We start from the raw sequence: 14,440 nt of genomic DNA, 5'->3' as shown, positions 1-14,440 counted from the left end.
AAACAAGCAGAACACAGGGAAAACCTCTGACTAGTTCCCAAGTGAGGTCTAAAAGAGGTTTAGACCTCACACATGTAAATGACCAGATTCAGGAACAGTGCTATCCTGAGGCTATGACTCCACCAGGCATTATGAAATGACTGACACAAAAACACATTATACACATTTTACTTGTTATTTAGCTGCTAGTTGCCAAACATTTTTGAATGTTAATAGATTAAAATAATTAATTGTGGTTTAATTAAATATTAGCATTTTGTTTTAGCACTTTCAATTATTTGAATATAATTTACTTTGAATAAGTTTGTGCCCCCCAAGAAGCCCCTCTGCTTTAGATCATTTAAATAATTATAGATTTAAATAACTACTGACAGCTATTTAAACCTCATGTTCTGTTATCGTGTGTTTTAATGAGAGACACCAATGGTATGTTTTTTTTTCTAGAATATAACATTTATTTTCCTTCCAAGTTATTTTAATGTGTTGCTCTTATTGAATCTTTATTTATTTATTTATTTAAGCTTTTATACCTTGAAGCTTTAATCCTCTGTTGTAACGCAATATAGACATGCACTCAGTTGACATGTAGACATGCACTTAGAAAAACTGACCCATAATGCCAGAGGTGTAAAGTCCAGGTTCAGAAAGTAAAAGTCCTCCTCAGTATTTTGTTCCAATCACCTGGATTTGCTAATTCAGCCCGGAGATATAGAACCAATTAGTGAAATCAGCTGGCTGAGTTCATGGGTGGAATAAACATATGGCAGGACTTTTACTCTTTGACCCCTGGATTTCCCACCTCTGCATAATGCACTTTCACAGTCTTATTGTGGACGAATAAATGTAACAACTTTAAACGATTTTCCTTTCAGCTAATGGCATGAAACTCTTTTACTTTTAACCCCTTCTCTTCCACATTCTGGTATATAACATTCTGGTAATTTTTTTCTCATTGAAAATTCTGTTTAACTCCAATAGCATTTCAGCCAAAAAAAAAAAAAAAAAAATTTCAAAAGAGAGATGAAAAAAGTGTTGGGAAACCTGTTTGAAAACAGACATTTTTTTTCCAGTTCTAGTTGGTGATGGTCCAGAAATCTACACTTCAGCCTTTTATTTTACATATTTTGTAATCAGTAGCAAAAGTGGTTACACTTTATTTTAACCCTTAAATGCATGAATGTTTTTCCAATCATTATTACATATTCAGGTCTTTATCTCGTTTCACCAGATCCTCCATCAAATTACAGTAACACAAACATTTGAATGCGTTCAGTATTTTCTATTTGCAGTAAATCCCTGAACCCTTTTAAATTTAGCTGATGATACTTCCTATTCTTTTGTTTTCTGCCTGCGGTAACTATGAGCGAAATACTTCCTCATTGTGTACCAGACATTCCCACCTTGTGGAATAAAGGTGAATTGCACTCATTCAGTCATCAAAGATTCAATTATTGTTGTGCAGAAAACATATCTTTACACTGTAACAAATATTACAAAAATTAATATGAAAACAGGCATTCTTTTATATATCTTTTTCCTTGTTACATTGTTTATAATGAATTGAATACTAAGAAGGTTGATGTCTAACTTTAAAATGAATGAGGATGTGGGTATGCGTTTAAGGGTTAATGTGTCCATGTTACAGTGTAATTATACATTTAAGTACTGAGTAATAGTTATTAACTACATACTTTAGGGTTAGGGTAGGATTAATTGTGCCTAATTTATAGTTATCTCTATATAACGTGTAACAAGGGCACATTCAAATGTTGTGTCATTTTGTTAATTTGTGCACTAAAGACATCAATATAAATGAGTTCCACTGTGCTTCAAAGAATCTTTAATCATACAACGGTAGTAATTGTGTCCATATATACACCAGCTTGACCCTGTAATTAACCTCACCATGTGCTCTGTCTTAGCATAATCATGCGTCCAGCTGTGAGGGGCGTTTAACATTCATGTTTTCTCTGAAACAAATAGACCAAAGCCTTTCGATGTCAAGGCAATATGTTTCAATAGTATTGTGGGCCCATGCCAAGCCAGTTCCTCCGGGTAAGACACCATTCACAATGGATCATCTCTCTTTTTAACACTATTAAAATATAAATTAACGTCCATTGTGCCAAACAGCACTATCAGCCTTTGCTGTTGCTCAGGTAACCAAGGTGATGATTGTGGCACCATGTTTTCTGAATATTCTTGTAATGCTGAATATATTCTGACATGCTTTCCTCATGCTCACAGAATCTAAAGTAAGACCGGCCTCGGGCATTAGACACACTGAAATGAAATCAGAAATGGTTGGAAAATTTCATTTCTGCATCCAGATATTCCCTTCAGAGAAATGGCAACTCCTACGGCAGACCCCAAAACTGGAGTATCCGGAATATCAACTGAACAGGCCCAGTCAAATAATCTCTATCGCCACAGCACTGACAGGTCCACATTCTGTGCCAGGAACAGCCGTGGGTATCCAGCCTCTCTCTCCAACCAATCTAGGAGGGTGAATGAAAGGGGCAACAGTCACTAATTATGAGCACAGACCAATTTTTAAAAGTACATGAAACTGTGCGAGAGCCTGGGGTGTGAAACCACACAGCTCAAGATTTTTGTTGGAGAAAATTAAGAAGTCATGGCCTAGGGGTTTGCTCAGTTTCAAGTCAAATTGTTGAGTTCTCTCTCACTCCCAGAACTTATGAACCTACCCTAGTTATAAATTGATTTGGAATGCTTACCAACACCATAAATGATAGTTATAAAAGCCAAATGAAGAACTGGGCTTTTGGCAGAGGACACAGATGTTGCATTGAGGGATTTATGAAACGTTTATGACGTTGAGATTTTTGAAAATTATTATTATTTTAAAGAAATTATTTGTTTTATTCAGCACTGATTCATTAAATTGACCTAAGTGACAGTAAAGACATTTATAATGTTACAAAAATAATCATTTAAAATAAACACTGTTCATTTGAATGAAATATTCCTGAAAAAAGTCACAGTTGTATCACAGTTATCACAAAAATATTAACCAGCATAACAGTTTTCAACATTGATAATAATCAGAAATGTTTCTGGAGCATCAAATCATCATAGAATGATTTCTGAAGGATCATGTGACACTGAAGACTGGAGTAATGATGCTGAAAATTCAGCTTTACCGTCACAGGCATAAATTACATTTGAAAATACTGTATAATCAAATAGAAAAGTTATTTTAAATTGTCATTTTATTTCACATTATTAATTTATTACTGTAGTTTTGGTCAAATAAATGCAGCTTTAGTGAGCATAAGAGTCTTTTCAAAAACATAAAACATCTTTAAACTTTTGAAAGAGAGTGTACTTTTAACTGAAACTTGTGTTGTGAAGAAGAAACTTCTTTAGCAAGCACTGAAGTATCATCTGTGAATCACAGACCACACCATAAGAGAAATTTACAGTGGACATTAATTTATAATACGCGTATGATACATATGCTTGCTTACATGTTTTTGCTTACAGGATAATCCAACCTTAGGTGCATGGGGTTATGTTTCATGGATTATACTTTGTGGTAATCAAATCTGTAACCTTTCAGTCACCAGCCCTGAGCCATTCCTCCATTTCACACTTCCAAACTGTATAAACTCAGGCTGGGGTGTCAAATCCACTTAATATATCATTTGTGTTCGCACACAGCGTTTTGTGACATTCACAAGAGTTTGAGTTGATCCACTCCTGATGAGACGCCCAGTTGCAGGCAAAAGAAAAGAAAAATAAAAACTTTGGATAACCTCAATCTCCCTCTATATGGCTGCTGAAACATACCCCCTGGCGATGTAAGAAAAATATGATGGCTTGTGCTTCAGAGTCACCACAGAGGATTGATTGATGAGAAAAAAATAAAAAAAGAAAAGCTCTTTGACTCCAAGGCCCCCCATTGACCAAGGCAATATTGGAAGGCTCCCCATGTAGACTATATTTCCTCTGGTACTTCTTCTTTAATGATGACAAATGTGCATTTTTCATCCTTTTTATGAACAGAAACTAAGAGTGACAATAGATTAAAATAAGCAATATTTCAGACGTTTACAGTACATCGATATTTTAGCTGTTTTTTATTTTATTAAATTATTCAAATATGAATAATTATACTATATTAAAATAATTGTAGTAATTCATATATTGATCATTTCCCTTTTAATGTGTTGCCTGTCCCAATCAAAAACTGTCAGATTATTTATTTACTCTTGATTGAAGCTTTATGCACTTTTCAGATATCTGACTATTATGCATTCTAATTAGGTCTTTAAAAGCCCCTGGGGTCCCCAAACAGAACATGAGGATTACATTGGTTTTAAACAAGGTAAAGCATGTCACCGTTGATAGATTAAAACAGTTGTCACAATATTCTAATCACCCCAGATCATCTGAGGGCGAGGTGTGCGTGTTTGTGCGTCCTGACGCACTGTGCTGTTCTGCGCACGGCGCCATCAGATCCGCTCAGAACGCAAACGCACCCGGTCTGGACTGCCAGGACTTTCAGCTGAGCAGAAGCACAGTCGCATCTCTTTATCAACGAGGAATTTCTTCATAACATACACAAGTTCTACAAGCATGCATAAGAAATAGAGGATTATATCGTGATGAGGAATGGTTTTGAGATTCTTTAAGAGGCACCACTGCGGGAGGTTGGAGAATCATCGGCTCGACAGTGAACAGATTTCCACGAGATTCCCACGGAGCTTTTGAGAGCGAAATGAACAACCCGCCGCTGTGATCGTGCACACGGAGAGTGCGATCCAAGGCGCGTGAACGCACACGCGGCGCTTTGGACACTTTGGACACATTTCTTACTGGATAGCTACTTCAGAAACCTTCGTCTGCAGCCACAGTTCCATTTTTCATTGATCTGTTTATAGTTTGCATTATTTATTTATTTTCAGCGAAACCCTAACAGACACATAAATTATGTTGAACTAAGCTGTTTTTGAAACACCTTATAGGTGAGTTCGCATGCATGTTTGGTTAAAACAACGCTATAATAACTTTTCCGTTTAAGTTTCACGGAAAACCTTTCTTGATCCATGTCTTGCATCCACCTGTTTAAGTCAATACATGCATGTGCTGCAGAATTTTGGGAGGGGAGCCTATTTAATTACCTTTTTAATTATTATTATTTCTTTCAAAATCAGATTCGGATTGTAACTTAATGAGATGATTATCTATGGTGAAATAGGCTAATATAACAGAAGTGCTGTGGTGATATTGGAGTTCTGGTTATGCAGTTAAAATAATTTACGCATGTAATTAGCCTATTATTGTTTTTGTAATTTGTGCTAAAATGTGCATCAACTTTCAGGGGACTTTTGGACAGTGCAGTATAGTAAAACATCATTTTGTTCCTTTGGTTTTATTTTAGCGAAAGAGCCGGAATAACTTTTCCATTTAAGTTAAACACAGAAAAGCACTCTTGATAATGTCTTGCATCCACCTGTGCATGCGGATGCATGTGCTGCAGAATTTGGGAGGGGAGCCTGTTTATTATGTTTCAGTGGGCTTTTTTTCCGGATTTGGATTCTCTTATTAGCCTGCCTGAACTAAATTAGATATTTATGTTTACAGCAGAATGTCAAATGAAACATAACACATAGGCTACTTACGGGGATTTTTGCGTTTCGGCTATGCAGATAAAAAAGAAATAATACTATGCATGCATAATAATGAAATGTGTGGTGAAATAGAGATATAACTTTAAGAGACTTTTGGAGAGTGCTCCCATATGACGAAACATTATCGTTGTCATCTAGCTATTTTTGTTCATCAGAGACGCTGGGGTGCTGATAAATGTGCGATTTCTATCTGTGTTTTTTTTTTTTTTCAGTGTCCATTGCACTGACAGCTTCCTTAGTCTCCATCCATCCTTCTTCCGAGTTGTAGGATGCAGCAGGAATGATCCCGGTCCAGCGCGTTAAAGCTCAGCCTCAGCTGTGGCACGTGAGCGCGGAAGCTCCTCCATGGCTCTGGATGGTCCCGAACACCTCCAGACTGTGTAGGGTGGGTTCTGCTCCTCCGGTGCTCATCTCCTCTCGCCCTGCTCCGGTGATTCAGGCAGTCTCGGGATGGCAGATGTCCTGCGATCCGTTTGTGCCTGTGATGCGCGCTCCCGCCGCGGAACCCGCGACCATCAGTCAGTTCAGTCTGCCAAGTGTTCAGGTAACAGGGTTTTACATGCAAATAACAAAGCCCCACTTAATCTACTGAACGTTTTACAGAGTTTAAAACGGCTATTTAATGAATGAATAAATGCATTTGTTTATTATCCGGTAGTATAATTATAGACAAGGGCATCCTTCAGCTGAGTCTTGGTTCATCTGAGGGTTTCTTCTTACACATTTTAGGGAGATTTGGAATACCAAACATATGATATTACAGATAGCAGTATAGAAATGATGCAGAGCAGCCATAGAAAACTCTATGTTTAGTCCCCCATGTTTTGGGAGACAATCATTACTTTTCCAAGACCCATATGTCTTCTATTATTTGGAATGTATGGAATGAAACATTTGTGTTTAGTTTGTCAAATCAAGTGGCTTCTCTTAGTGGCGTCTTTTTAATATGAAATTTGTGTTGCTCATGCAACATTTTTTTTAGGACAGTTAACTTAAATTTTATATTGTGATTAAAATGCTTTATAATTGCCCCAATGATAAGACGATTGTGATAGTTTATGCCATTAATTCATGTTCTGGCTGCAAATGTACTGAAAAGTAATGCAATTCTTACTGGAAATTGTATTTGAACGTGATATTTAGATTGGCTGTTGGACTTATCACCTATAACCCTGTTGATTATTTGTATGAGTGAATAATTTGTGTATAATGAATGTGTTATTGAAATTGCAATATTGCATGATCTTTCATAAAAGGCATTAAGACATCACCTTGACCATCACAAGTGGCATTTTATTTTCTGCATTGACATATTTCCTATTGAAGCTGAGGCAAAATGTAAAGGGCTCAAGCTTAGAATCATGAATAATGATTTACTTCTTGCTTTTGTGATGTTAGGGAGAGGAACATTCTCATTCTAGGGAGAATTATTACAGCCCTGTGAAAAAGATGAATCATAAATATTTGTAAATATTACATGAGTATATTTTGTGAACTTTTTTATATTTTGTGAACACTAGCATTTAGATGATCTCAAAAGGAAACAGACATAGACTGAAATCTAAAATACTGAAATATTTATTTATTTTTATTATTATTTTGTTTATTTTAATGGTCATCACCACAAATTATAGTGTGAATGTGGTGGAATAGTATTGCCTATTTAATCTATTTCCTTTTTCTGTGTCAAAACAGATTAGACATTGATCTTACGGTTATTTGTGTATTGAAATCTTCAGCTATGCTGACTGACTCTGCAGTAAATGTAAAAAAAGAAAGAAGGAAAATCAGAGATTTAATTGAGTTTTAAATGATTAGTACAAAAAGAAAAAGCAAATACATTGTGCACATGCATAATTATGTGGTTTTTTTATTATTATTTATTTATTGCATTATTACAAACGAGTTTCTGTTTTAGTTAATTATATTATAAGACCAATAAAGGTCTTGATTAAATCTTGAAACAGATTTGTTGAACGGTTATAGTCAACTCGCAGCTGCTTGAATATGTCTAATAATATGGACAGGAAGGATTGAGATGTGCAGGACACGATTCGATGTTGATAACGTTTTATCAGCATCCCTTTTGGTGAACTGTTAAAGCTGAAAATCAAAATTCTGTGCATCATCTCCCTTCAGTTCCTCTGTATTACCACTAGAGGCGCTGTGTGCAGGATGACCCTCACATCCGCAGCTGCATCCCCCTCACGACTCAAACTCGGCTTGACATTTAATCTGTGTGCCGGGCAGAGGCATGGTCACCGCTACTTCACATCCCCAGCGTTAAGAACTTTGTGCTTTCTCATTATTAAAGGGCTGTTCAGAGGAGGCGGAAAACATTGCCTCAATAGCACTGTACTGAAACCAGAGAGAGAGAGAGAGACAGTGGTTGCCAAGAGTATATTATTTAAACAGAGACTCTTGAGTTGCAGACAGCCTTCAGAAGTCTTTGATTGACTGCTACTGCAGAAAGGCATTGACGCATAGCCGAGCATAATAGAATGGGACGTTATCCTGAATGCAGAAGATACAGATGCAGCATAATCTGCAGAGAATTCAACATAAAATTATGTCCACAAACAAGCTTCTTTTTGTAATATGATGTGTTTTGAAGTACAATGTCCATTTGGACTCCGTTTACTCGAGATTATTGGATCATGAAATATCTATATGAAAGGTGCATGGTTTTGACAAATAATCAGAAACGGGTGTTAAAAAGACCAGTTTAGATTTCATATTGACTTCAAATGATTGTGTGCTTATACTGAGGTTGAAGGTCAGATCAGCCAAAACAACAGCTTTCAAAAAATGAACACTCACAGCGATGCTACACTCTTAAAGATGGGAAATTTCCATTCCACAAAAGGTTCTTGGAACCATCGATGTCGATAAAGAACCTTTATTTTTTAGGAGTGTACAGCATCGCCATGAGTGTTCATTGTTGGATGCTGTTGTTTTGTTTCCAACCTCAGTATATAAGCACACAACAATCATTTGAAGTCAATATGATATCAAAATGTAAAAAATGTTAAATGGTTCTTCCTGGAACCAGTAATGCCAACAAAGAACCTTTATTCGTATAACTGAAGATAATCTTGAATACTTCAAGATCAAATCATCACATTTTTACATTCTTTAAAATAAAAGGTCAGTTTCATTCCTCAAAAAAAGTTTCACAACTTTTTGTTCTTTAGAAAACTATATAGAACCCTAGGGTTCTTGATTCAATTTTAAAGAACATTTTATGCCAAAAAGGTTCAGTATAAGAAGAAATGTCTTAAATGATTGCATAATGCTTTCATGTTTGACAAGTTATTTAAATCTTTCTAATGATAAAGTACTTTCGTGAGCTGCTTAATTCATAAAATTTTATTAAATTAAAAGTGACTAAAGCTAAATCCATAAAATAGTCCCATGATGGGAACCCCGAAAACGTTCATGAGATGCCTGGCAGAGCCCTTTAAGGTTCTGTATAGAACATTTTCTTCTAAGATCCACTAACAAAAGGTGTAGTGGTTTGCACCTTATTTTTTCACACAAGTGTGGATGTGGCCATTTGTAATTTGAACGTGTTTGGCTTCCGGTATAATCCGCTTCCAGTTATTTTTAGCTCTACAAAACAGCAAATTTTGCTGCTTGATATTGCAAACAGGTATTTCTTATCACATTATATTACAGTTTTTCTCGATTGCTTAAACACATTTCTTGAAACTATGCCTCGTATTCTCAAAACTATAAACACAAATCCATAACGTCTCACCCAATTCTCCAAACATCCTATTTTCAGGTCAAAATGAAGCTCTACACTCAAAACCATTCACTCTTGCTGAAAAACCAAACTTTGCCCTCAGACAGGACACACAAGCCCTCACAAACACACACACTACAACATAGTCTAAGACACTGGTGCAATAAATTCAAAACAACATTTCCAAAACTGGTAAGTTATGTTGCTTGTGGTTCCCCCATCACAAACCTTTTCACATGATGAACACAAAAGACACAACCAGTGGATACATTGGCACATTTTTATTCATACACACAAAACACACACACACAATTTTTTTTTTCCTGTTTTACTCTTTTTTTTTTTTACTCTTTTTTTATTTATTTTTACTTACAGTAAGATGTGTGTGACCAACATATGACAGTAAAAGAGCACACACAAACCATATTCTAATATGGAATTCGAATTGTATTGGAATGGTAAAGAGTGTTGGGACGTAACAGGAGGTTCTCCACTCAAGGATACAATATGATGGACAAGTCTAAGAATGTTCCACATATGGTTGAAATACCATCATTTGCCTAGAAAGATAACATTCTGGGAGTCAAGACTATAAAGGAGAAAGGATGCCCTCCCTTCACTGTCACACTCTGCAGCCACACTGTGTGACTGTATGACTGTTGGCCTTTTCTTGCAAGAAAATAAACCTCATCAAAGACTATTGGAAATGTTTGTCTCTTATTCAGTGATAGAATTTTGTTTGCCACCACACCTCTCTGAAGGTTCTCGAGGCAATGGTAAAGTGACTCAAATTTGGCCTTACTCGTAGCCCAGCCTCCCTCATAGTCATACCATTGATAAAGACATGGGCAACTAGAGTGGCTTGAATTTCATCTGAGACTGCTTGTCTTCTTGTCCTTGCCCTTCCTCCTCCTCCTCATTCTTATCCCTCTTCCTTCATGTCTTTCTGGATCCATTGTTCCAAAACGCAATAAACTGATTTGGGCCCTTGTATATATCTATTGAAGGATCTGATTGATGTGTGTTAAATTTTGACTCCTAGTGTTTTCACTTCGGTAATTGTGTGCTAACTGAGCTGAAGCTGTGCTGACTTGAGTGAACAATTTTGAATGCTAGTGCTTTCTAAATGACAACATGGTCTAAGCAATGAGAAATGAAGGGATTTGTGTGTAGAGTTTTGCAGTGACAGTTCAACAAATCTGACTCATGTGTCAAAACAGGGAATAGTGTTTATAGTTTAGTGAAATGGGTGTGCTTTTTGATAAATGGCGTTATGGTTTTGAAATTTTAGTTCAAAAGCCTGGTTATAGTGTTTAAGCAATCGAGAAAAACTGTAATACATTGTCGCAATTATAAACACTCTGGTCTGTAGCGCAAACTATTTTACTGTTTACTGCACTTGTTCTTCTCGTTATTTCCATATAGCGGCTAATGAATAGGAAGTCAGAGAATCGGCTCATTCAAAGAAAACTTCCGCATTGAAAAATAAGGTGGATAGTTTCTCTGGAGTTATTGATTGAGAGGACATTGATGTGGCTGTGATTGAGGTCGTCATTTTAAACTGTAGTAATTAAACCTTCACTGGTCCAGAAAAGTCTGCTGTCATCAACTTTATGAGGAAAAACATTGATGTTTTGTGTTGACACTTGGGATTTTTATAATTTATTCTGTTGTAGTTGGTGAAATTGGTGAAAAACAGCAGGTGTCATGCCAAAAAGATTTTTTTCACAGAATACCATAACTTTTCCATAAATTTCCAAAGTCCCTGCAACCACAATTATTTCTTGACAGCTTTTAGAGAATCCCAGTTAGGTCTTTTATGATTCAGTTATGCTCTTTTCAATAAGATGGATCTGAAAGACCTCAGTGGTAATTTGTACTTCTGTCTCTTCTGTATATCCCAGTGGGAGATGCCATCCAGGCCTCATGTGTTGGGTTACCAGCCTTCTGCAAGTGTGGATCTACTTCCAGTGTTTCCTCACGTATACCGGACTGTCCTGCCTCCACACTATGGCAAGGGCTGGGTGGAGAAACGTGTGCCTGACTACAAGGTAAAGGATGCATTCACAGTAATTGATCATATTTGGTTTTGGGGAATGAACATCTGTCCGTCCGTCCATCCATCCATCCATCCATCCATCCATCCATCCATCCATCCATCCATCCATCCATCCATCCATCCATCCATCCATCCATTAATCTGTTCATCCATCCATCCGTCCGTCCATCCATCCATCCATCCATCCATCCATCCATCCATCCATCCATCCATCCATCCATCCATCCATCCATCCATCCATCCATCAATCTGTTCATCCATCCATCCGTCCATCCATCCATCCATCCATCCATCCATCCATCCATCCATCCATCCATCCATCCATCCATCCATCCATCCATCCATCCATCAATCTGTTCATCCATCCATCCGTCCATCCATCCATCCATCCATCCATCCATCCATCCATCCATCCATCCATCCATCCATCCATCCATCCATCCATCCATCCATCCATCCATCCATCTATAAAGCACAAAACCTCATATCCGCTTGTGGGCGTGAACAACTGTTCTTTGTGAAACTTTCAGTTTTTTGCCATTCTGTAACTGTACAGGATTTCTGATTTCTCATTTGCAGTTTTATCTAAACAACAACACTTTGGCTCTTGAAACCACCTGGATCAGTCCAGAGGAAATGGGAATTTTCCAGCGTCAGGAAAAACCACTGATGAGGACGAATCAAACAGCGTTGAGCATATGTAGGCCAGCTGCAGCCTCCAGGAATATCCACACTCTTCTTTTGACACCTAGGCGTGTGTCAGGTAGGAGGTTCATTTTCCTACCTTTGTGATTCTGGCTCGCAGTTTGGCTAAAATTCATCAGAGGGAATTTATTATTTTTATTTTTTATTAATTTATTTTTTAAATAAAGCTTTCTGTTTTCTGTTTGCTCCCTAGGCTATTTCACTTTCTGCTTCTAGTTTCTTTTTAAACTGTTTTTCCTTTGTAATGTTAATCTTCTTATTTAACTTGATGTAACAATATTGGAGGATTGTCAACTGAGAAAACCGAAGAGAGGCTGTCACTCTGTTTTTGTGTTTATGCGTGGGAAGAGAGGCGGGTTGATTTGTGCTTATGAAATGAAACTGAACTTCCTTCAAATTTCAGCTCATTTTCAATCATAGTGTGGTTTAATCAACTAGAGCATGCAGTGAAGACTGCTTAAGAGTGTGTAATGAAGACCCATAATGAGTATGCTGTAAAAAACGAATTATGCCATTTGATTCTGGTAACTTGACAAATGTATACGACAATTTGTATACTACGCATCTTAGGGTGATTACTGTTTTGCAATATATTTTTAACTCTGTACCTTTTAAAAAGTTAATGCATGTGTTTAAACTGGTGTTTATCTATAAAGTAGTATAGAAGACCTATATATATTTTTTTATCAATATATTTATTATTTTTCACATGAACAATTCACAGATTCAATTCAGTATACAAGTAAACAATCTTTTCTAAACACCCTCCCACCCCTGTCCCACCCCTGACCCACCCCCAAAAATACAGAACACTCAAATGGACAGTATTACAAGGCACTCAGCTGGTATGTAAGAGAGAGGTTTTCATAAGTTAAAGTAGAGAAGGGTTACATTATCACATCAGCATTTTTAATCAATGTGACATTTAAATGATTAATATATTCGATAAATCTGCCCCATGTTTTTTCGAACATCAATGATTTTTTTTTTTTATATTAAACATTATCTTTTCAACAGGCACATAGGACGAAAGTTCTCTAAGCCATACAACATGACTGGGTGGTTCTTCTGATTTCCAATGTGTAGCTATACATTTCTTTGCTGCTATCTTAACAAAACGTAAATTCTCCCTTTGATTAAGTTGGAGGGCTGATTCATCTCCCAGTAATATAAATTTCGGGTCAAATGAAAGCTTAACCTTAATAATCTTGTCAATTGTTTGTATTATATTTCTCCAATAGTTTTCAAGTTCCGAACAAGTCCAAAACATATGCAATAATGTACCAACCTCTGTTTTACATCTAGGACAACATTCTGAATATGACTCACTTATCTTGTGTAATCTTTCCGGTGTATAATATACCCTATGTATAATATTAAACTGTATTAATCTGTGTCTAGTGTTATATGGAAATGTTAAAGCATTTTTACAGACAAATTCCCAGGTATCTTGTTCAAAAGTACATTCTAGATCTTTTTCCCATTTAAATCTAGAAGATGATACATCTTCCCCATATAAGTCACTGAAGTTGGTATACATATAAGACACAAAACCTTTGGGCCCTTTTTTCTCTCTTATAATATTGTCTAATATGAGTGAGGAGAGGGGCCTCAAATGACCTCCTTGTAATGTAGTTATATAATGTCTCACCTGGAAATATTTAAAAAAATGTTTTACAGGAAGAGAGAACTTTGCTCTCAGTTGTTCAAATGTCATAAGTGTGTCGTCCTCATATAGATCTCCAAACACGTGAATGCCCTTTTTGTACCAATATTGTGTTACCCCATCTCTCAGGAAGAGCCGGGTTGCAATGAAATGGAGTATTGTTGTAAACTGGTAATAGCCATTTACATTTTTTCTTGATCTCAAACCCCAATTTACAAGTGTGTCTAATATATGGGTTATTGACCTCCTTCTTAACACAAGTCATGGGAATGAATAAAACCTTGTCTAGAGGTATTTCCCCTTCATGATATTTTCCAATTTGCATCCATGCAGGCGGAGATGTACTATTCATCTGCCAAAACCATACCGCTCTCATTTGTGCTGCCCAGAAATAAAGCAAAAAATCTGGAAGTTGTACTAATCCACCTTTTTTAAATGCCATATTTAATGTCTTAAGTTTAACCCTCTGAGTTTTATTATTCCAAATACATTTTCTAATCGAGCTATTAAGAGTATTAAAACACTTTATTGGGATAGAGACCGGAATAGTTTGAAATAAATATAAACATTTAGGAAGGATGTTCATTTTTATGCAATTTATTCAT

General features: G+C 36.5%; 1 protein-coding gene across 1 annotated transcript in view; it reads left to right on the top strand.

The window, feature by feature from the left end:
- Positions 1 to 5,937: 5,937 nt before the first annotated feature.
- Positions 5,938 to 14,440, top strand: part of tcerg1l (transcription elongation regulator 1 like) — a gene marked incomplete at its 5' end in the record, with an annotated part of 73,617 nt that continues 65,114 nt past the window's right edge. Inside the window, 3 exons of the mRNA XM_081392709.1 lie at positions 5,938 to 6,201; positions 11,310 to 11,456; positions 12,044 to 12,227. Coding sequence (XP_081248835.1) covers positions 5,938 to 6,201; positions 11,310 to 11,456; positions 12,044 to 12,227 — 595 coding nt within the window. The remainder of the gene's footprint in view (positions 6,202 to 11,309; positions 11,457 to 12,043; positions 12,228 to 14,440) is intronic.

This window comes from Scardinius erythrophthalmus, assembly GCF_964197995.2.
Source record: "Scardinius erythrophthalmus genome assembly, chromosome: 18".
Classification (NCBI taxonomy): Eukaryota; Metazoa; Chordata; class Actinopteri; order Cypriniformes; family Leuciscidae; genus Scardinius; species Scardinius erythrophthalmus.
The sequence above is the reverse complement of the archived record's forward strand: the minus strand, read 5'-3'. Positions and strand labels throughout refer to the sequence as shown.